At 40.0% G+C, this 22,826-nt stretch overlaps 1 protein-coding gene and 1 long non-coding RNA gene across 2 annotated transcripts; one reads left to right on the plus strand and one right to left on the minus strand.

Annotated features, from left to right (window-relative positions):
* Positions 1–3,162: 3,162 nt before the first annotated feature.
* Positions 3,163–12,520, minus strand: otx2b (orthodenticle homeobox 2b). The gene is made up of 4 exons (XM_024430174.2): positions 12,200–12,520; positions 9,127–9,342; positions 8,525–8,676; positions 3,163–8,054 (listed from the first exon to the last, which is right to left on the minus strand). The coding sequence occupies exons 2-4, from the start codon at positions 9,221–9,223 to the stop codon at positions 7,434–7,436; spliced, it is 870 nt and encodes a 289-aa protein (XP_024285942.1). The 5' UTR covers positions 9,224–9,342; positions 12,200–12,520; the 3' UTR covers positions 3,163–7,433.
* Positions 12,521–12,704: 184 nt separating this feature from the next.
* LOC112257152 lies at positions 12,705–19,548 on the plus strand. Its single transcript, XR_002954520.2, has 3 exons — positions 12,705–13,460; positions 14,164–14,359; positions 17,814–19,548. It is a non-coding gene; the product is annotated as an uncharacterized LOC112257152 (long non-coding RNA).
* The last annotated feature ends 3,278 nt before the right edge of the window (positions 19,549–22,826 follow it).

Below are 22,826 nucleotides of genomic sequence, written 5' to 3' on the forward strand. Positions count from 1 at the left end.
GATTTCAACTGTAGCAACTACAGATTGACTTAAGTCTATCAAAGTTTGAGCACGTGTCCATTAGGCCTATGGATTCATATTTTTTTATCAGCCTGAATTAGATTGAGCAATAAAAGCCCCACTTTTATTCCATGGGCTTTGATCCGCACTATGCAGCTGTTGGAAGCCTGCATTTTTCCACTGGCTGTCCACTGATTTAAAAAACAGTCAGTTTAAACTTCTTGGATTCCACCATTATTGGGATCAAATGCACATTTAGATTTGTGAACAGCCATCCACAACTACCACAATCCGTAAGGGGCGAATAGCAAAATGAGAGAGCAGCAGTGTGATTCACATCAATGCGCTATGTACAGTAGATATCAATAATACGTGATATCCGTGTCGCCGTAGACTACACCACTGCTGTCATCCTTACCTTCAAGCATTTATTCAAATGGAATAATCTTTGGATGCCGACAGCAGTCGCACCATTGGAAGACATAGCTTGGACTGTATTTTACCAAAGCCTTTCCTGCTCTTTTCCCTCAATCCATCAAACACATTTGGTGTGCCATCATAGTGGGCTCTAATTTGTGGTCAGACTCGCTCAGGTGGAACAAATTTAAACTTCCACCTTTTTTCAATGCTGATTTGAATGTCATTGACATAACAGAGAAGTGTCAACGATTTTTTTGTCGCAAACATCTTTTCTGAATTTAAAATGAATCCTCGAAGTAATCATCTAGTTTTTCAAAAGTATCTGTAATCTGATTACAAAAACAACAAAAATCTGGTAAAGTAATGTTTACAGTTACCGGTTTTTTTTTTGTAATCCCGTACATGTAACCGAGGCTGTAGAAATATTATCCGTTTTGAAGTTTAGTAGATAGCAATTATTATTTTGCACTTTTTGACCTGGATCGAATAGGCTATGAGTTAGTTAGAAGGCCTATGCACTTTTCAGAACTGAAACTATTTCGATCATTCAAAGAATATCGGATTGTTGATGCATGTTACATGTTGGGATAATCAAGCAAATAAGCAAGTCAAAAACATAGTTTTGCTTAGTCAAACATTTTGATTGTAGCTTTTAACCGAGCTTGAGCAATATGCTACAGTACGTGGAAAGAGTGTGTGGTCTTCTAGTTTATCAGACCTCCAACTAGTCACTGTTGGTACTGTTATTAGTTTCAGATCTCTGTCAATCCAAGGATTTGTGTGAGCAGTTGGAAGAAATTAAAATCACATGCTTTTTAGTGTGCTTACTCCAATCCCTTTACACTTCATTTTGAAAATATATGAATCTGTTATTATGGGTACAAAACGATTTTAATTGAATATTTGACAAGATTAAACTTAAATAAGTACTGCAGAAAATATAGGCCTATATGTGTGCCGAGCCTGAATATGCAGAAGCAAAGGGATAGTGCTGGATTGATGTTTGATATAATAATAATTATTATTATAATTGTTATTTATTATTGTACTGTAGTAGTTGTTGTATTATAGCTCAATGTTATTCATTGTGCACAAGCAAACCAGTCGGTCGCAACTGCATTTTGTGATGGAAAAAAACAGTAATCAATGACTCTCCCTAACGCCATTTATCATTTTCAAGTTTACCCGGAGTCATTAAACATTTGCCAAAAGGTAGATCTCTAAATGATGGCTTAAGTCGAAATCTGCACAAATCTTTTCTAAATCAGTCATTTGAGAGAGCAGCATGTGTAGCCTACGGATAGTTTGCCAGTTTTTCATTGTTCAAAGTCAATAATGAGTTTGTTTTGTTTACATGTAGGCTACAGTATTTCACAACAATATATTTCCAGAGCCATAGAGGATTTGTATCGTCACCCGAGACTGCAGGAAAGGACAAAGGAAATGGGGTAACAAATTCAGCTTTTGGGACTGATAACGATAGAGGCTTTTGCAAACTATTTTTGCAGGATGGTTTTAAACTGATGGTCGCCAACCTTTTGGAATTAGTGACAGGGTATGAATGCTCATGATGCACACATTACCCTATACACCCACTTTCCAGACCATAGACCTATTATTGCCTAAATCAGTGAAATATACCGTTTAGGAAGGAAATTATAACGTCTGATATGTGAAAATAATTTACCAAAAGAATATAAGACTAGGATTATCAGTCATCAACAGCAAAATAGAGGACTTGGTTGTCATAGGCCTACAAAAGTAAAGTAAAGTAATTCCTAAATCGTTATTAATTAATAACAGTTGACTTGACTTTGCACAAACTATCAACTACCTAAAGGCTATATATAGGCTAATCTGTAGCCCGCTGTATAGTCCTACCATACACTGACATGCGTCCTTCATCCTGATTTTACCCATTTACACTTATGATATCTGATCAAAATATCTTGTAATCCTCTACACCTGACTAGAAATGTGGGCACAATCAGAATGTGGACACTAATATGATAGTTCATCCTGTCTAGTAAACGGTGCGCATCACCTGTTTCTCTGTTGAAGCGTCTGTCGATGATGACCTCGTAGGCCTATGTTGCCTATAATCACAGATCATGATCCGTTACTCTGGGCTATTAATCTGAGTATGCGTTGCATCGTGGCGTCTCCAGTGAGGGCTTGGAGTGGGTCGTCACGACCGTGGTGTTGCGGTGCATTGCTGGGCAGGACAAGGAGTGCTTTAAGTGTAGCCTATTGTTTTAACACTGACAAAAGCTAGGAGGGATAAATGCAGCGTCTGTCGGTCCCACATGCTCTTCAGCGACGTTTGCGCTTGATTAAAACTCGGAGACTGACTGCAGGAATGGGGTCTTCAAGACGGATATGCGTGCCTGATGTCTAATCTCACAGCGATTTGTGCACTCTTAAAACAACATCACATTCAAAAGGTATAACCCTCAGTGAGCCTATTGTGTCCCTCAGAATGTCACTGCACTTATCAATCAGGCCTGCTTATTAGTAGGCCGTGATTGTAAATAAGAATGTGTTCTTAACTGACTTGCTTAGTTAAATAAAGGTTACATTTAAAACGTAAAAATGAGTGCATTATTGTTTAGTCCGGCTCGAGGAAGCTGCAAAAGAGATCATGACACGATGAATGATTTCTCCTGCGTCTTCGTTTGATCTCGATGATTAAACACATCAGGAAGGCAAATAAGTAACATCCTTCATATGGAGGAACGCATATGGATAGCTAGTTACCAATGTATTTTAATAATACAAAAGCAATTGGGGTTTTGCACAATCGTGACATAGCAAGATTTTATCCTTAATTTTAAGCCTCATCCAGAAATGAGAATTACACCAAAATTGAAAGCAAATTGTCTAAGGATGATGCTGGACCATCTGACATAAATGAAAAGTGGACAGTTTGAATAAAAATCTTTAAATAAAGGTTAAAATCCAGGCATGTTACATGATTGCGCTAAACACAGGGCCCTTATAGGCGACAGTTTGGTGACTATTGTGATGGTTATGATGACTCGACTTCTTGGTATTATTATTGGTATTATTTGTAGCGTTACTATTATTATTCTGGTTAGGTCTATTGTTGTTATTGTTATAAATAGTGGTTGCCATTTTGTGCGTGTGTGAAGTTGTAGGCCTACGTCAAGTTGCCCGCGTAGACTTGCTCCTCAGATGAATGTGCTACACTGTCTGACAGTTATTTAGCAGGCCATTTGACTTCTAAAAATGTTTGTTGAATATAAGCATTGATAGAAGATATTTAGCTATTTACCTGATGTTAACGCTCTCATCATTATCAGTTTGGTCTAATTGCAAAGGGATTTTATTGTTAGTTAGTTGATTTAAAAAATATATTACCATTAGAATCGCTCATGAATGTGGTGTGAATGGCTCTGTGCGCTAGGGTCCAATCAGAATGCTTAATTCCCGCAAGTAAATCGAATTTATGAGCTAATCCCTTTATGCACAAATGCATTTAAATATTAACTAACGCGTTTATCGTTAGGATTTCCCATTAAGAACACTGATCATTTATGTCAAACGCTCAAATCAAATACTTATAGCATACCAAAAGTTGTCAGTTGATATCTAAATTTGTTCTTCCTGCGAGTGACCTTCAATTCCAAACACTATGGAAACACATTGTACAGTCTGCAGGGCAGAGGCCAGTTGATGTTGACACAGCACGAGGAGACGCCAGCTCATGAATAAGCATGCAACAGATAATTGAAGCTATTGTTTAAATGTTAATTATTATTATTGTTTCATTGTTAATTGTTGCATACAGTATGTATGTAATTTTTGTTGTACAGTTTTGTACTTGCACTCAAGTAGGCCTTTAGTATGTTAATACGACTGAACTTTTTACCTACATCTAAACTGTCTATCTATTTTAGCTGATCATTATTATAATTCATATTACACACACGCAGTGTTCATTTGCCTACCCTTTTCTGCAAAGGAATAACATCTAAATCTTTATTCTTTTTAATGGTTCGATTATTTCAAGCCCGGGTTTTAATTAGCGTGTGAGGACTCGAAAGAAAGAAGGATTGTTTGCAATGTCAAGGATACTAATTGAATGTTCGACTTCTAACAATTACCGCAGAGGCATTAAAGATTCGATTGCTTTTCTGACTTTGCCTCTCAGTTAACTCACAATAACGTTGCATGCCTAGAGTCAGACTTTCCGAAAGAACCCAGAGCCGACGTTAAAACCCCTTTCCCTCCGCCTTTCTTTGCCTTCTCCAGATTTAGCTTTGTAGAAGTTCTCCATTGGCTTCAGATGACTCCGGGGTGCCAATTGTTCTTATAAACATTGCACCCCCTAACAAAATCGGATTTGGTCCAAAAACAACTATGAATGCAAGCTTGAAACTTTGTGCAATTACACGTCATAGTGGAACTTTTGCAGAGAGCTGTGCTTCAATATCTTTGATTAACTTAACTAATTAGACGTCTTTTGTTCCCTTTTAATTGATTTTAACAATTCCAGTTTGCTGAATATGGGCAGCTTCAGTTTAGCAATATGCAATTAGAGTTTCTTAAAAATTTGTCCATAGTATTACCAAGTTGCATGAATTTGAATAGCTATAACCTCATTATTTTTTTTGAGATCGAGTCAATCCATGTTTTGAACAAAAAACTCAATCAAAGTTTGTTTGTAGAGAGGCTGCTTAAAACGAACTGGTGCAGTAGGCCAGCCTATGGAATGCAGAGTTGGGTAGAAGCATGCAGTGGTGCTTGAATTAAACCGCGGTTGCCCTGTGCCTAAAGAAACCCGCTAGTAAAATATTGGGATTAGTTTCTCTTTGAGGCCAGGATTAACACAATTTTCCCAAGAAGCACATTCCTGTCGCTGAGACTATCTAAAACGAGGGACAGGAAACGAACAAAGAAACATAGGCTAATTAAAATGTGCTATAGCCTACCCTGGACCCTGGCTGATTCTGAAATTATAAACTCTTATTTTGTAATAGCGCAATTACACGACGCAGAGCTGTTCACTGTCATCGTATCATATTTATTTTGGATTCAACGTGAATAAGTCAAATCCACGTTTTGTATCACTGGGCTTGACAAAGAAAAAAAGCAACAACCATTTTATGGCTTGAAATAGGCCAACTCTGGTATTATTTATCCATGATCTATTATGATTGAAACACAGCTAGGTTTACACCGTATGTTTTCTTTATTATAGCAATGGTCATTGTAGACAGCAGGCTGCCTGTTTACCGTTTGAGGCGGATTGGAGGATATTGAACGGCCAAGTGTGGCTAATGATTGCTTACTAAGATGGTAATTACAGGCCTAATTAACACACCTCCTAAAACCTGAAGTAGCGTTAAAATCTCTCTGGAAATGATAAAACAGCCCGCCCTCTTGCTGTCAAAAGGTAATCCCAACTAGTCAACAGGGTTTTTTTCTATGTCGTTTGAATATTAATATGATCGAGGTTGTTATTGCTGTTGTTATTGTGAGTCTTTTATATGACTGACATTCGTTCATTAATTTATTTGGGAAAGATCTTATTCTGAGGAGATAACATTGCATAGGCCTAGACTACTGGCATTTATCTTGCCTACCAAGATTTTGTTAGACTTTTTGCTTGAATGGCTGAAGTCCTGTTAATTTTGCAATAAACATATCCTTAAAACACACGAGACGGGTGTTCTTTCTCTATTATTCCAATAAATTGAATTATGACTCCTATGAGGATCATTATCAGCAAAATGATCATTATCAGGCTAATAATGGGGGCAAAGAAAATGGGAGTGTCCTCCTGTTAGAAATGCCAGGGCAGATGTTTGGTCCCATTCCGCCCCTGATTCAAGGTGAGGGGACATACAGTACATATAAGACCTACTTACACAACGTTTAATCCATATTGGTCCAAGGATGACCTTGTAAAATACATAAATATGATAATCAACACACACACACACACACTCACACACAGTCAATAGTGAATCCATATTAAGTTAATTGATAAATGGGGGGAGGGGGGTCAGATCACAGGACCTTTATTCATGTCTGTTCAGCGGTGGGGTCACACCATCTTTGGAGCCATGTTAGGTATCCACAATCAGCGTGTGATCAACGGAGAACAACGCGCAAATCTAGAGAGCTCTCAGCAATCAAGTTTCTTTTCCAGTATCACCTCAGATGTTCTACCATGGGTTTGGACAGTCAGGTTGTCTCTTGCAATAATAATTATTTTCTCATTATCCATTATTTTTTTGTTGATCAAAAAGTTACAAATCTATTAAAATCACAGCAGAGAGTCATCGCTGATGCGAGGGAGCTCACAAATTGCATACAATACAACAGATCACAGTTTCGAAGGCTAGCACAGATTTTAAAAAACACATATGTACCATTTATATAAGACACACACTGATTGTCTCTTAGAAACTACATATTGATTCCTTATAAACACTTTTTCTTAAATAAAGTAGTGCATCCATGTCGCCTCGGGTGCGCGCAGTCCACACACCATCCTGATCAGTCTCTCTACCAATAGGTCGGCAAGTTATAAGGCTTAAACGAAGCCTGTCCATCCAAAGCTCTTAACCAAAAGATCCGCTCCTCTAGCAATGTTGTTCTGGGATAAGGATTTGTTCCCTGGCTGTGATGTACCATAAATTACTACGGGTCACCTCCGAGTTTTCCTTAAATTAACCAACAGGTGTTGTAAGCATAGAGGCACACACTGACAGACATACATGTGAGAGGGCTACAACCTGTGAAGTTAATGAAAATAAAGTCTCTTAGCCAACGCTAAAATAAATTCTAAATTCTCCTCTACAGGCTGGGGCCAAACATCATGCCAACAACGCGAGGCGCCACCGATAGCCCCCTCTCTCTCGCAGTTCCTTACCGACGACACGAATATTCAGTATTTTAAGCATATATCTTATTGAAGGATGTCAGAGCTATATGTTTGATTTATCATTGTCTTTGTTTGAATAGTTTACACATTGTTTTTTTCACAGGACTTGGAATTTCCAAGATGAAGTCTGGTCTTTATAATCCAAGCAATCTGCATTGAAGTTCAGTTTCCAGGATGCCGCTTGGTCCTTATAATCCAAGCAGTCCGCCGTGGAGTTGAAGCCTAGCCCCGAGGCTCCGTAGCTCTGAGTGGAGAGGGACGCAGGGGACTGGCTCAGATGGCTTGTGACAGCGTTGGTGCTCATAGGACTGAGTGTCGTCCCGGGGCCAGACAGCTGGTGATGCATGGGAGTAAGGTAAGAACCACAGTCCATTCCGCCGAAGTATGACGTTGATCCGCCATAGCCTTGGCTGTATCCCGAGGCCTGTGTGTAGGTCATTGGGTATGATCTTTGCATGCAGGAAGAGGAGGTAGAGAGAGGGTCAGCCATCGGAGAGATAGAGGCTGGACTCCAGATAGATACCGGTGCGGTGCTGGTTGAGATGGTCGGGACTGAAGTACTTGAGGGCGGTGTGAACTGGCCACTCGCCCCGCTTTCAGAGCTCGCTTCCCTGGCTGGAGAACTCTTCTTTTTGGCTGGTCGCACCTTGTTCTGGCCCCCGTTCTGCTGCTGCTGTTGCTGCTGGCGACACTTTGCCCTTCGGTTCTTAAACCAAACCTAAAAAAAGACAAAATAGCAAACACAGTTAACCACCCAAAACGTTTAAGGCAGGCCATCTATTATATACAGTTTCCAAAATGTGACGAAAATAGGCATTTGACGTATAAACCAAACAGTTCTTTATGCACGTGTAAACCAAATAATGATGAAAATATGTGTTGTGTTGATCATAGACTTTGGATATGCATTATTATACTGAAGTTGAAAAGCACTGGTCAACAGTTAACTTTTAAAAAGTAGACTGATTAATCCATTAACTTTTTCAAAGGTTCTCTTTATGAATGCTATGCCAATATTTGTTATGACTATCTGTCTCCTCGTTTGAGTTGCCACAAACAGAGGATATTTATTATTATTATTTTTAACCTTTATTTAAGTAGGCAAGTCAGTTAAGAACAAATTCTTATTTTCAATGACGGTCACAGGGTTATATAGATAGAGAATGTTTTGCGTTGGTCAACATTCACCTGTACACGAGACTCTGGTAGGTTGATTTTTAGTGCTACTTCCTCGCGCATGAATATATCAGGATAGCGAGTTTTGCCGAACAGTGCCTCCAAAATGTCAAGTTGGGCGCGTGTGAAAGTCGTCCTTTCTCTTCTCTGCTTGCGGGGTGTCGCTGTTGAAAATAAACAGATGCATAACTTAATTTCATGTGGGTAGAATTAACATTTTAACAGAAAGTGAAGCAGGGTTATTGAGACAACTGGGAATGAATTGTATTCCATTTTAAGTGTAACTTATAAAAACGTTATTTCACATGTATTTGCTATCCAGAGCTAAGACGAATTCAGGACCAATGACACGTTACAAACATTTAATGAAAGAAGATTTTTAAAGTCAGTACTACAGAATGCAACAGTTAGTTGACGTCTTCCCTCATTGCAGCAATATAATTACGCATTATTAGCAAGAATCCATTGGCATGTTTTTGTAATTAAATGCATTAATGCTTTAGCAGGCTATAGGCCTACGTGATTTGATCCTAATTGGAATATTTAATCAAATGAAGAGTTGACATAAATTATTAAAGCATCCATGCGCAAGCGTAAAAAGTTCTGAAACCCACCTGGATAGCCTACGGATGGATGCAGAAGGTCCATTCCGGAGGTCGTTAAGCTCAGTCCGTTGACTGTGTAAGGTGGTTGCTTCAGATACGACATCATGCTAATGTTGGACTGGGGGGTAAAGTTGGAGAAAATGTTGAAAATTGGGTAAGGCCCGTAGATGTCCTTGGTTGTTTATCTGTTCTTTTTCTCACTGTCTCGATTTTGCCGCTGGATGCCTGTTCCAGAAATCACAATAAGATAAGACATTTAGTAAAGCAAGTTGCATTCGGTTTAAATAGCATTTGATGGACTCAGCGCTGTGATTACTTGGGAAACAATATTATCCAGCCGCAGTGTGTTCTTAAAACAGTCCCAGACCCCCAGCTGTCCCCTTGAGCTTGGCTCATCTTGACAAACGTTGCCCCCCCCCCAACACCAACCCCCCCGGCCAAAAAAGCAACATCCTATAATTGCAACAAGTTCTCTCAAAGAACAAAACACAGTCGCTCAAATGCACACACACTGGGAATCAGCTAGGACCACAATTTACATAGAACCCAACTAATTGTGTCAAATATAAGGGAATTGATGGGGGCCGAGACAAAGACACTTTAGAGCCGACAAATAACAAAAAAAACCTTGGCAAAAAGTAGCTAACAATGCAGTGAATTTATCGGGACCATTTTGTACATTTAGGTATTTCACTACCCTAAGCTTTTCACTCTGCATCTTGGTTTTGTCCGCACCAGTAATCGCTGTAAATGTGAATAGGGTGTCATTAAAGTGTGAAAACAGAAGTCTACTTCAGCTAACAACTTAAAACTTGAAGGGAACTCGACTGTGCCCAATAGGTTCTTCACCATTTCCATCCTAATTAATTGCTCTCTGTAATTAGATTTCCAAGGTTGAATAACGTTCAGAAGGCAATCGAAATGTTTTGATAACGAGGCCATATGCTTAGGGGACTTGAGTTAACCAAACAGACAACCCCATTCCAAGTTATAGGCTAACTCCCCCTATCTCCCACTGTCAAAACGCCTCTTGACTCATCTAAAGGTACTAAAACCCATTAAAAAAACCTTAGTACTGGGCTGGAGGACACATCAGCCCTGCCAGTCAAACTGTTATAAAGTAAACTATTTAGACAAAGATGATTCATGCAGGGCCTGGATTATAGGCATAGGTCCTATTAATAGGCATAAATAATGTCATTTATTGCTAAATGCATGCTTTATTCATGCTATGACATTGGTGACGAATCAATGAAATCTCAAAATAATATTACACAGGAAAAAAATCCGTTTTTGAGTTTACAAATGAGAGCATAATTCGACTAACTGTAATGTATTCGATAGTATGCCACTTTCCACGTCAATGACTTTACAAATATATTTCAGATTTTAAATTAGGTTAATATATTTCCAGGAGTATTTTTATTTATTTTATTTTACCTTTATTTGACTAGGCAAGTCAGGCAAGTCAGAGTATCTTCATAAAGATTGAACAATTCGATGATATTGGAATATTTCTACCTGGAAAACTGGCTTAAATTCAATGTGTGGTGACCCACACCCTTATCCCCTCTGTGTCTCTTGATTATTCCATCTGAGTTGCATTTTTGAATATCCATCCAACGTTGTTTTTTTTTTTTTACCTCCACTCAATCTGTCACTCTTAAAACAGACATCGTATAGCAGTTGCACACCCGTTCAATAATAATGACCCTGTCCAATAATTAATTCTGATACATTTTTTGGGTGATTAATTAATTAGATAATCCTGGTGGCACGCGCACCCTAATTACAGGACGCTATCCTCAACTCTGCACAGCATTCGGTCATAATAATTTTGCAAACTGACGAAAATAAGTGTTAACAAAAATACATAGGTTCCTCTATTTTATGTAATATCCATATGGCATGCAGAATCATGATAGAACAATTCATAACACGTTTTTCGTTGTAGTTAGCCATATGGATAATGGAAAGAAATCCATTTACAGGCGTATATATGCTACATTTTAGCCTAGCCTCTAGGCTATATTTTTAAAGAATATATTGACAATTAAATTAGCAGATAGTGTTGTTTTTAGTCTACTCAATTGATATTAAAGTGTTAGAAAAATATTCACTTTTAGAATGGGAATTGGACTTTTTGATTTCTGACTTTTTTAATGGATAAACACACTCCCTCCCTGCATCAAACAAAACATTTTTTAAGCAAATGTGTGCAATTTGTTTTGAAGCTGTTTGCCACGACAAATATAGCATGAACCAACGAAAACAGCTCTGTATAAAAAAAAGTGCAACATTTCTGCAATGCAGGCTATATTTGAGAGAATTGCCACGATCCTCCCGCGTGCCCTGTCCCGCCTGGTTGTTCCATGGTGGACTGAGCGGGGAGGGAGTTGTTGTACCTACAGGCAGAGAGAGGCTTCACTACACGCCTTATCAATTATCGCCCTTTGTCTCCATGCATTTTCACACAAACTGAGAGAATTAACTGGAATGCAGATTGAACAAAGTCATCTGAAGTGTCGAATAAACATTAGCTATTCCATTTTTTATAAGATACTATTCATTTTGAAGAACATTACGGCTCAAATTATTGGCCTAACTTGGATTTAAATGTATCTACAAACTAGCACTGAGTTTAAAAACTATCAAATTCATTGGCACGTAGAACAGAAACTGCGTCTTAAAACTGTTTTCCAGTGTCCTACAGTAGGCTTCACATTGAAGATCCATACACAATAGTCACCGGAGTGTTCAGTGGGCTAATGAGTTTAGTTAGTCGATTACCATGTGTCAGGACGTTTCTCTCTTTCTCCTGGATAAATATGACCGTAAATATGCTATACAAACACAGTAACCTAATACGGCCTAATACACACTTTTATTTATTTTATTGTTATAGGCAATTTTTTTCTGCGGGATGTTTCCTGTGGGATGTCGCTTGTATAGCATATAGGCTAATAGGTAGCCTATTCATCATTTTGTCCTATAATTACGACTCTATACCTATAATAATGATAACCTCTACTACTACTAATAATAATCATCATCATCATAATAATAATACATAGCAACTTACTCAGGATTGTGGCCGGAGAAGATAGTTCTTTGTCCAATCCTTTCCTTGAATCAAATAGCTCTCTCTATAATTTCGAAATCCTATAAGATAACCAATCAAAAGTAACTGTCGCTTTGGATATATTAGAATAAAAAGACCGACAAAACTTTCATCTTTAACACTTGCACCAATGTATGGTAGAGTGCAAACGCGTTTTTGTTGGTAAAATACATACGGTTATAATTTGTTAGTCTGTTCTGAGTGAAGTTGCTGAGTTGGATTTGTAGAAAGGTCTGGCCAATGAGAACGTCTGGAGCACTCGGAGATGGGGGTCTGCCTCTCTCGCGGGGAAATTTGCTGAGAAGCAAATGTCGCCAGCTACTTTTTGACGCAAACTCCTCAGCCAATGGCAGCGAGGGGGCGACTGACAACATTCTCATCCCGGAGCTGACAGTAAATTAGTAATAAAACCTCAAACTCACAGGGCTGGGAATCTTAGCAAAGGAATAGGAACAGTTGTTTACCTGCATCAGGACTCATTTGAGTGGTTAGTGGACAGAAGACATTTAACCATTTCGTGAATATACATTATTGACGTCTGTTTAGCACATATAACAATTTTGATGTAAAATGTTCCCAATCATGGTAAAAGGGAAACTACTCTCACGATTCATAAATGGTTCCAGATCAGTGGGCAAGGTAAAAGCAATATCCACAGCCTGTTCATCTCCCGAATAATGACTAATAACAAGAACTAATAACAACATGGAGCACTCCCCACGAATCCATGACAATTCTGGGGCCATGACAAAAACCGTCCTAGCGAAAAGCAAGCGCTCCAAGTGGAGGCAAAAACACGGTTCTCTCACATTCCATTGCGTAGCAAGGGGGATTTGGGGAGTCTTATTTCCTTATAACTTTGCTCCCATCCACAGAGCGCCCGCTTCGATCAAGTTGATATACCAAAATTCAGCCAGGATAGGGAAGACGAGGCAGACTAACCAAAAATTTGGGCCTCATATATTATTGCCAGAGTAATAATAATTCCTGGTGGCTTATTTTTTTATTTTTTTAAATTAATAGATTTAAATATCCAGCCATGTTAACACATGATGTCGTGGTTGGAACACATCAGAGAGAAGACCATCCCTGCAGGAGTTGGGTGATATCCGACTTAAATTAGTGGATGCATTTTTACAGCAACCTTGACATGACTGGAGAACTCAGTGGACCACATGCACTTCAGGAGAAAATCAAGGCAGACTGTTTTTCTCTCTCAAAGGTATAGTTCTTTTAAATGAATGTGAATAATGAAAACGTCATTTTTTTCCACAAAATGTATTTCCTAATGGCTTACATTTTGAATGATCGGTTCACAACAATTTGTGATATGTGTAAATAATAATAGGTTGAATTGCGTTATGGAATCCCTCTACAAAAAAACAAATGTATTTTATCCATAGCTCACATATGTTATCTTCATGTTTATTATTATTATTATAGTTGAATAGGGGCTTTAGTTGAATAGTTAATAGAACAGAAATTGTAACTGATTTCCGCCATTGATATTGACTCAAGCCACAACTAATAGCCGACGTCACCTGAATGTTAAACCTGTATACACACAAAAACAATATGCCGAGGGTTTTGTCACGGCTTGGTAAATGTATCATCTTAAAAGCTTTGAGGAACACACACACAGAAACACATAGACAACACACACACACACACACACACCACAGACAACAAACACACACTCACACTGGCATACCCGCTCACTTCAAACAGATTTGAATATTGATTTAGATTTATCAACAGAGACAGACCCGTGAGTTTTATGAATCGTCAGTTGCCTCTCTGGCAGTCTTTTTAGATAGCCTAGGCTATGTCAAAAGTGCAGTATTTCATCGTTAGACCGATGTTTACGCTTTGAAAAGCTAAAACATATTGACTAATGCAAAAATCAATGTAATTTCTTTTGACAGACTTTGATGAACGGAAATCGTAGTGGAACACGCCCTCTAGATTTGTTTTCTACCAAACTTCAGTTCCGGACTCATCATATCTGCATCTCAACTGCATCTCAACTGGAGCAAAGTTTTCAACGTGTGATCTAATTTATGACCGGGATTTCTTCAGTCTACAGCCGCTCTCTGTCCATGAGGGATGGCGCATGACAAGGTGTGAGGTTTACTACTGTTTATAGGCGTACTGCATCTGTATTTATTTATTTATTTATTTTTTCAGTATGTTTTTGAAGCCAATTAGAACTTTTCATGTGTTAACATTACTGATATGTGACTGGCCCGGGGTGCTTTTGAGTATGGTAACTTTAAAAAAAAAAACAGTATAGGCTATTTGTTTATCCGTCTACCCATTTATGAAAGTATGCTTTCAAAGTGGTCCGTCTCTCTTTTGTACCTGCCTCTCCTTAAATTCAAAGGTTCTTTCTGAAGCAAGTTGCATTAAGCCATATCACACAGAGATCATGACTAAATGTATTGCTAAAACAAACTACATTTACTAGCTTTAAAAAAAAATAGGCTATATTGAAATCTATACAGATTTTGAGGCCTAATTTACTGTATGCCATTTCATTTATTAAGCTACATAGAGAATTATTAGCTCACATATACTAAAATAATAGCCTGATCGTATAGGTAGCACGAGCTATCTCTAGCCATAGCTATCAAATAACGCACAGATTGTTTACCTGCGTGTGTTTAATAGCCTAATACTTTACAGTGCTGTGTGGGAAATAATTGTGCGTAATATCGTTATCTGTTGGATCTCGCTTGCCCCTCGCCGTTTAAATTGTTACATTATTTATAAAATTCTAAACACCAGCCCTCCTCAGGGACTTTCTATCTTAAAAGGAGGACGACGTTAAAGCGAAAACGAGTTAACGCCTCTGGCAATCAGCGCTCCCACTGACTCACGGCTAATTGGCGACGACGATGTCTTTTATCTGTGCCTCTGGTAAGTGAACCCTCTGGGTTAAGAGTTGCGGGATTCAAATCCCACATTTAACACAATTTGGATGTATGAATCAAACTCTACCTATACCAATTCTTCTTCCTCGTTTCATCTTTTCGCGCTATGATTTAGGCCTACCACTTAACATTGTAACCTCAATCTTGTTTAACCAATTATTGAAACCCCTTAGCCTTCTCACATGCATGTGCATCTATGCCATCTATGCCAATCATTACCATCATCAACTTTAAAATATATACATTTACACCGTGTTAAATTTACACAAATGCAACTGCCTTTTCATGAAAAACGATTATACATCTTCAGATGTGCATGCACTCTCTCGCTCCATCTCTCTCTCTCTCTCTCTCTCTCTCCCCCTCTCTCAGATGCACACTCCTACACACATTAATTTTTTTAGACAAGAATAGAACAAACAGACAAACAAGTACATACATAGGCTACACGCACAAGTAGCCTACATTCAGCTATCTGCACTTCACTGTTTTGCCATGTCGAGCATCACTTTGGTCCTCGTTTGAAAATCCCGCATGACTGATTCAGTGGAATGTACGGGGAATTTATTCTGCGCCAAAACAATACGATCTGGTTCATATAAAAAAGGACAATCTCAGGATCAAGAGAAGACGTCGATAGTCTATTATATTGAAGGATTTATATATGTGAATTAACTGCATACAATACCATTTCTATATAACAAATTACATAGCATAATATAAGCTTTCTACTTCTATGAAATACATTTAATAAACATATAATGAAACAGAACGAATACAATAACTTTTCTTCAGCAATCTCCTTCATTCATCCAAGGATGCTTCATTTAGGAGAACCTACTAAACCCTAAGGTTAGTTGTATATGCTCAATAAGTTGTGTATTCAAGAGAGAGTTCTTATATTATCTTAAATATGTTATGCTGGACATAATACAAATACAATAACACAGGTATAGTATAAGACTAACAACAACATGGAAATGTACTTGTAAATATCATTCATTCAGAATGTTGGTAGACCCAGAAACATGTTACTGTACATGGAACAACTTTTTCTGGTAGTTTGTGCAGTGCACTTTATATAAATATGAATGGGAGATTCTGAGTTTTTTAAGCAAGAATCATTTGTTTGAATTATGGTTATGTTATTGAGCAGTAGTTGGTGTAAAAAATGCCAGATGATTGATATTATTAGGCCTACTACAATTTATGTTGAGTAAGAGTAAAACAAACAAAAATCTAGAACACAAAGTTAAAGAAAATGTGGAGAGCACATTTAATGTAGCTGTAGATGGAGCTAGCCCTCCCTCTGTGACTTTGTGAGGGAAGAGAGGGAGGGAGAGATAGGGGGGTGAGGGAGAGAGAGATGAGCAGAAGAACAGGGATCATCACAAGCTGTATTGTAATGAGCTCAGCATGTTTGATGGCTGTACAGATGTAGGATCTTAATTTGATCACCCTGTTGCAAGAGAGCGTTCGTGCAATGCAGGAAATGGAAAACTTGTGTATTTGACATTTAAAAAGTCTTCTGAAGTTTGTAATTTCAACATTGAAATTTCAGACTTGATTTTCCCTTTCGAAAAATGAATTAAATCTATTATAATCTACATAATAATTCACATTTCCTGTTGCTGCAGAATTATTTTCCTGCGGTAACAAACTGGCTCAAATTAAGATCCTACATCTGTACACGTGTCCTGGTCAAGGTGTGTTACATCAGGGCTTCAATAGAATCCTTGTTTTATCTGCTATTCCCTTAAGGCAAAGTGGCTAACCCTTTGTGTAATGTAACATGTAACACTGACCTATGAGATCATCAAAACACATTCAAAGTGCTCCCCTGGGATTAGTGCGGGCAGGCCTTTTCACTGTCATTTCTCAGTCTAATGGGATAAATGCTGAGATGTACACTCTCCTTCCTGTGTGATATAGTGTGCTTGTTTTAAAATAATTCATATTGTAAATGAAATCCATGGGTCTGTGTATCACTGGTATGATAATCATACTCTATACTAGACCTGTAGAATAACACAGTGTTGTTGAAGCTAAATGTTAGCTACCACATTTAGTCAGGATCTGCTGTGTGAGCTTTAGATGTCTTTGCTACAGAGAGATTGTCTTGCCTCTTGAATGAGTGTGAACAGATGGGTAGTGATATGGTGATAACATGGCTGATTCAGACGGGTTGGGTTAAACGCGGAAGACACATTTCAGTTGAAGGCATTCAGTTGTACAACTGACCTTTCCTTTCCTTTTAGTCAAACTCACTTTGCAGAAAACCGGAAGAGATGCTCTTGAAAAATTGCATCTGTTGTTTGTAGATGTTTATTTTCTGCTCAGTGTTAACTACACCTATTTTATTTCTAGGGCTGAATATGAAATTGAAAACACCAAGTGTATCAGCATTGGTGTTCTCAGTCACTCGCTGTATTTACTTATCTTGGCAATCTGTTATCATGTGATAAAAGTATCATACAATGGTAGCACTATAATAGTAATGACTGTATGGGCATTAGTCCTATAGAATATTATTTTCCTCCGTAAAACTGGATAGAGTGTTGGCTCAGCGTGTGTTTGCTGCTGCCGTTAGTATGGCATGCCTATTAATCAGTGCTGTAATTGTTTGTCTTGTGTTTGCACAGGGCTTCTGCAACAAACACATGGATTACATTTACTACACTCTCCTCCAGACCATCAATAAGTCAAGACCCGTTGGAAATCCAACAAGGACAAATAATACAAAGATAAAAATACCTCTCTACCACCCCCAAGATGAAGCCAGACTGATACTGTGCTTATGTTCATTAGCTCACTGTAAAATAAGCTGTGGCGTGCCACAGGCAAGTGTGCTTGGGCTTCTGTTATTCCTGCTGTACATTAAAGATATCAAGGATGCTTGCTCAATGTCACCCGTGTCTTTATGCAGATGACTCTGCACTCCTGGTGTTTCACATAAACCAAACCACTCTGGAGAGTATACTGAGTGCAGAGCTCACTAACATCAACAAGCTGTCTCCGCACCTCGGCAAAACAGAAGGAATTCTGTTTGGGTCCAAAATGAAACTAAGCGAGTCCTCAGACATCAGGGTACAGCTAGCAGAACAGGTACTCACAGCCAGAACAGCAGTTCATTACTTAGGATGTACACTAGATGGCAACCTGGCAGGGGAGGAGTATGGCTACTAAGGTACTAGGTAAAGTGCTAGTGTTAAAGGACATCACGCTGCTTTACACTGCTAGAGTAAGGGACATCACGCTGCTTGCTTAGTGTCGCGAGTGCCACTTCCTCCTGATTCGGCTCACACCGAGGCTTGAACCCAGGACCTGAAGCGTCTTACCAGTCGGTGACACGGAAAAGCTAGCTATTCGTTGGTGCAAGTGGGGAATCTTCAGGCTGAGGAGTATGTGCTACACCAGGACCAAATTCTTGGCTATGTAGTCTAAGCTGTTGGAAAAAGATTCAAAGAAAGTGCTAGTGTGCTCATCCAATGTCCTTTTTGATGCTAGCACCTCCTGGTTTGAAGGCTTAATAATCTACTAAAAAGCAAGCTCAGGATATCCCAGAACAAGTTGAATCTGAGCCCACCTACAGTACTCGTATTGGTACCAGACAGTTTCAGGAGCTCAACTGGCTGCCCTCTAAGTCAAGGGTCACACAGACCAGACTTAGTCAGGTTCATAGGATCATTCATGAAGCAGCTCCTAGGCATTTTGTCTCACTTCCTTCCCCATTTTAGAGACTCATACAAACCCAACAATAGAGCTAGCTAACGTGTTGTGTGTAGAAGCCTGGCAGGGAAAGGTACTTTTTTATATTCAGGAGCCTCTGAGTGGAATAGTCTGTTAAAACTATTCCTACTCTGAGTAGCTTAAAAAGGAAGGTGAAATGCTGGTTAATGGATAGGGTGCCTCTGTGAGCAATCCATCCTAGCCCAATGATGATGTCCAAGTAGCCTTCTTTTGTCTATAGTGTGTGTATGTTGTTGTGCTCTCATATGACTAAGTAACCATATTGACCTGCCATTTTAGCTTCTGTTTTTTTATTTTGCCACATATGCCATATTTGACAAATGCTATCTTGAAAGAGGACCACAATTGAAATAGGTTGTAGACTTTTTTGTGTTTATCTTCAACGATTCTTAATCATGTGCATCAATTTGAACATGTACTTTGTTTTTTAAATATCCAATAAACATAATAATAAAAAAGAACAGCAATGCCTCAAGATTAGCATTGAATGTAACTTATGAATATTATGATTTTTAAAATGAATGTATGTAATATCAAGATGTATCGTTGATATTACATGTATTTGATTTAAATCATGTCCCTTGCATTTAAAGTCAGTGTTTGTGTTTTTCACCAAGCGATGAGCCAGCCCCAGCAGTGTGGAAATAAAGATATCTATGTTGATGTAACTGTCAAGCAGCCTCTTTCTCTGCTCCCAGACATCCTGTGGACCTGGGTATACATACATTCTCGCTCTCTCTCTCTCGCTCGCCCAGTGCTAGGCTAGCCCATTCTCTCTGCTGAGGTGTCTCTGTCTGTGCCTGGAGTGGTAAAACCTGCCCTGCAGACCGGACCTCTCCCAGTTACAGAGTTCAAAGGAGTAAGAACTCAATGTGAAGGATTTGTTCAGGCTTATTTGGTAACCCAGGATTTGAATTGGGTTCTGGGAAGCATTCTTAACACATTTGAAAATGTAACATTGTGTGATTTTGTGTGTAATCCCCATAATGCATTTAGAAATGGGCCCAGCGCACTCGTACAACTGTGACTATTTCTGATTTCTATCAAATGGTTTCTTGTCTTGCCTCTTGGGGGCTAGGTAAGTGTTGGAGGGATTGGTGAGATCTCAGGCGTTGGGAGGGAGAGCCAGTTATGTATTGATTCTTCCATGTTAACAGTCTCTCAGCGCTGTCTTGTTTCTCTGACCTGAATATGAAATGGGGGTCAGCCACCATGCTCCCTGAGGTATTCGCTCAGGTCTCCCAACAGCAGCGGAGCATTTAAACCCCAAGTGAATTATTCCTCCCTGGAAAGGAAGGTGAGATATATGTGCATGCACGCACACACGCACACACTTTGTGTCCCAAATATAATAATTGTTTTAAGATAGTGAAATATTTAATGTCATGGTCTCTACCCTGTATGAATACATTGTATGGCACTACTGTTAGGGGAGAATGAGAGAGAGAAGTGCTCTTATGTCAGTCAGTCAGTCAGTGTTTGTACCTTGTCCAAACCCCACTTTGCTTTGACTGACACTTTGGCGATGCCCCCAGCTCCCTGCTTCGACTTCTCAAGTGTACCCCCGTTAGCCCTGACACTGCCAATTCCTCTCATGTCTTTAATATCTCTCTTTCTGCCCTCAGGTTTTGCCAGTCAAGGCTCCCCCATGATAGTTGGATGTTGTTGCCATCACATTTTAGAGACAGTGCTGGTTGGGTGTTTGGGGTGTTCCAAGCCCCTGGCCTGTCTGAGATGGGATGGCTGGCCCGTCAATCAGCCCCTCCCCTATAATTAGGAGTGTAAACACAGAAGTGGCCCAGCCTGGGAGGGAGGGTAGGGGGGAACAACCGGCTCCTGTAATGATGCTACTTGAGCTGTTAGGCTCATCACCCTCTCTCAACTTACCAAGTCCAAATAAAGTAGTACTGTTGCTCACATTTTGTAAGATCTAGAAGAGACTGCCATCAGTTCAGTTGTTGTATCATCTTTTGACATCTGATGCCATAAATCTTTGTTCTTTTGAAATGTTGCTGAAATGAAATGGATAGACCATGAAGGTGCTTTGTGTTTTATTGAACATGCTACAGATCATTTTATACAGACTGCTGTAGCAGACCACATGTTTTCTGAACAGTGCTATTTTTTTTATTTTACCTTTATTTTACTAGGCAAGTCAGTTAAGAACAAATTCTTATTTTCAATGACAGCCTAGGAACAGTGGGTTAACTGCCTGTTCAGGGGCAGAATGACAGATTTGTACCTTGTCAGCTCGGGGGTTTGAACTTTCAACCTTCCGGTTACTACTTCCAACGCTCTAACCACTAGGCTACCCTGCCGCCCCTGCCGCTATCTCTGAAGGCGATGCTGGGCTGGGACAAACCTTTGAGTAGTTAGTATAATTTTCTTCTTCCATTTGAATTTGCTCTGGAACACAACTGTTAAGGATATGTACAGTACATATTTAGGTGAGTGTTAAAAAAGAATCAAAGAAACAGTTATCCTGTCCTATATGCCTGCATTCCTAGACAGGACCTCTTCAATGCCTGACCGGAATCAATGAAACTATTCCACAGTTATATATCCTGCTCTCCTTCCCTCCTGGCTCACCTCTCCTCACCTCTCCTCTCCTCTCCTCTCCATCTCCTGGTTGCTGAGGGGACTGGATAGTGGCTAGTGGAATGCAGTGTGGGCTGGAGCTGCAGACTGGGACAGGCCCAGGGGGAGCGGAGCACCATAGCAGCCACCACCACTGCTCCGGTCAGGCAGGGAAGCTGGCTGTGGGTATGCCGAGAAAAGGAGACAAGGAATTTCACAGGAGAGACTGCCAGAGAAATGCCATTCGGGTAGTGATGAGAGAAACTGAGAGAGCGAGGGAAAGAGGAGAGGGAGAGGAGCAGGGCCAATTGAAATGCACTTGGGTTCTACACTTGTAAGATACCTAGTGATGGGCCAGTAGCCTGATGAGGTGGTGCAATCCTCCAAACGGAGAACAGTAGATTAGTCTTCATCTCAGGTCTGGAATCAAAACTAAATATGGTCTGTTTTAAACAAACACACTAAATGCCTGGGGATTTGAGACTAACCTTCTGTCACATTTGACTCCATTATAAGCCATTCATAATAATATATGCCACTTAGCAGACATTTTTATCCAAAGCAACTTACAGTCATGTGTGTACACATTTTACTTATTGATGGCCCCGGGAATCAAACCCACAATCCTGGCATTACAAGCACCATGCTCTACCAACTGAGTCATATAGGGCCACGCTTTATCTGCATTGTATTGATCACCATCCCTCACAACTGACCACACTTTTTTTCTGACGGTGCCCATTTGTATGTACAATTTAGTTTTCGGTGTGTTCATTTGGTATTAATAGTGTCAATGTGTAGGCCAACATGCGGCAGAGGGAGGGGGCACGAGAAGGCCCAGTGTAGCCTAGCTAGCCTACTGGCCAAAGCCATGGAGGTGCCCAGAGAGACATGCTGCAGCATCATGGTCCACAGCATGGTAAGACATGGGGCAGATGGGTTCAGTGTAGCAGCACAACCTCCCTCTTATCCTCCCAAATGTGAGGCAGCAGTGGTGGGAAAGGCACAGTGTGAGAGGGAGCCTGGGATCAGAAAGGCTGTTGGGGAGGGAGCGGGGGCTGAAAGTAGTTGGAGGGGGGTATGGGGGTCATAGGTTTTGGGGTGGAGCGGGAAAGCCAGTCTCCCCTGTCACATCCCTTTGAAATCCCAGTGCAGGGGCACGAGCCCAGGGAGGAGTGGCGGTGTGGCCCAGCGCTGGGCAGACAGGCAGTCACCGCTCTGGGCCATGGTCCAGCTCGCCTTGCCTCTCCCAACCCCATTCACCCGATCCCAGCCCACCCTGTCTGGCCCAGGCCTCAGGCAGCCAGGCAGCCAGCCCCCAGTGGACA

The sequence above is a fragment of the Oncorhynchus tshawytscha genome, linkage group LG08 (genome assembly GCF_018296145.1).
Source record: "Oncorhynchus tshawytscha isolate Ot180627B linkage group LG08, Otsh_v2.0, whole genome shotgun sequence".
Taxonomy (NCBI): domain Eukaryota; kingdom Metazoa; phylum Chordata; class Actinopteri; order Salmoniformes; family Salmonidae; genus Oncorhynchus; species Oncorhynchus tshawytscha.

Bases quoted from the DNA above. Each gene is read 5' to 3' on its own strand.
- otx2b (XM_024430174.2), bottom strand. From the start codon at position 9,223: ATGATGTCGTATCTGAAGCAACCACCTTACACAGTCAACGGACTGAGC. The intron at 8,677-9,126 runs GTGGGTTTCAGA...TATTTTCAACAG, and splicing joins TCCATCCGTAGGCTATCCAG to CGACACCCCGCAAGCAGAGA. The intron at 8,055-8,524 runs GTGAATGTTGAC...GTCTTTTTTTAG, and splicing joins TACCAGAGTCTCGTGTACAG to GTTTGGTTTAAGAACCGAAG.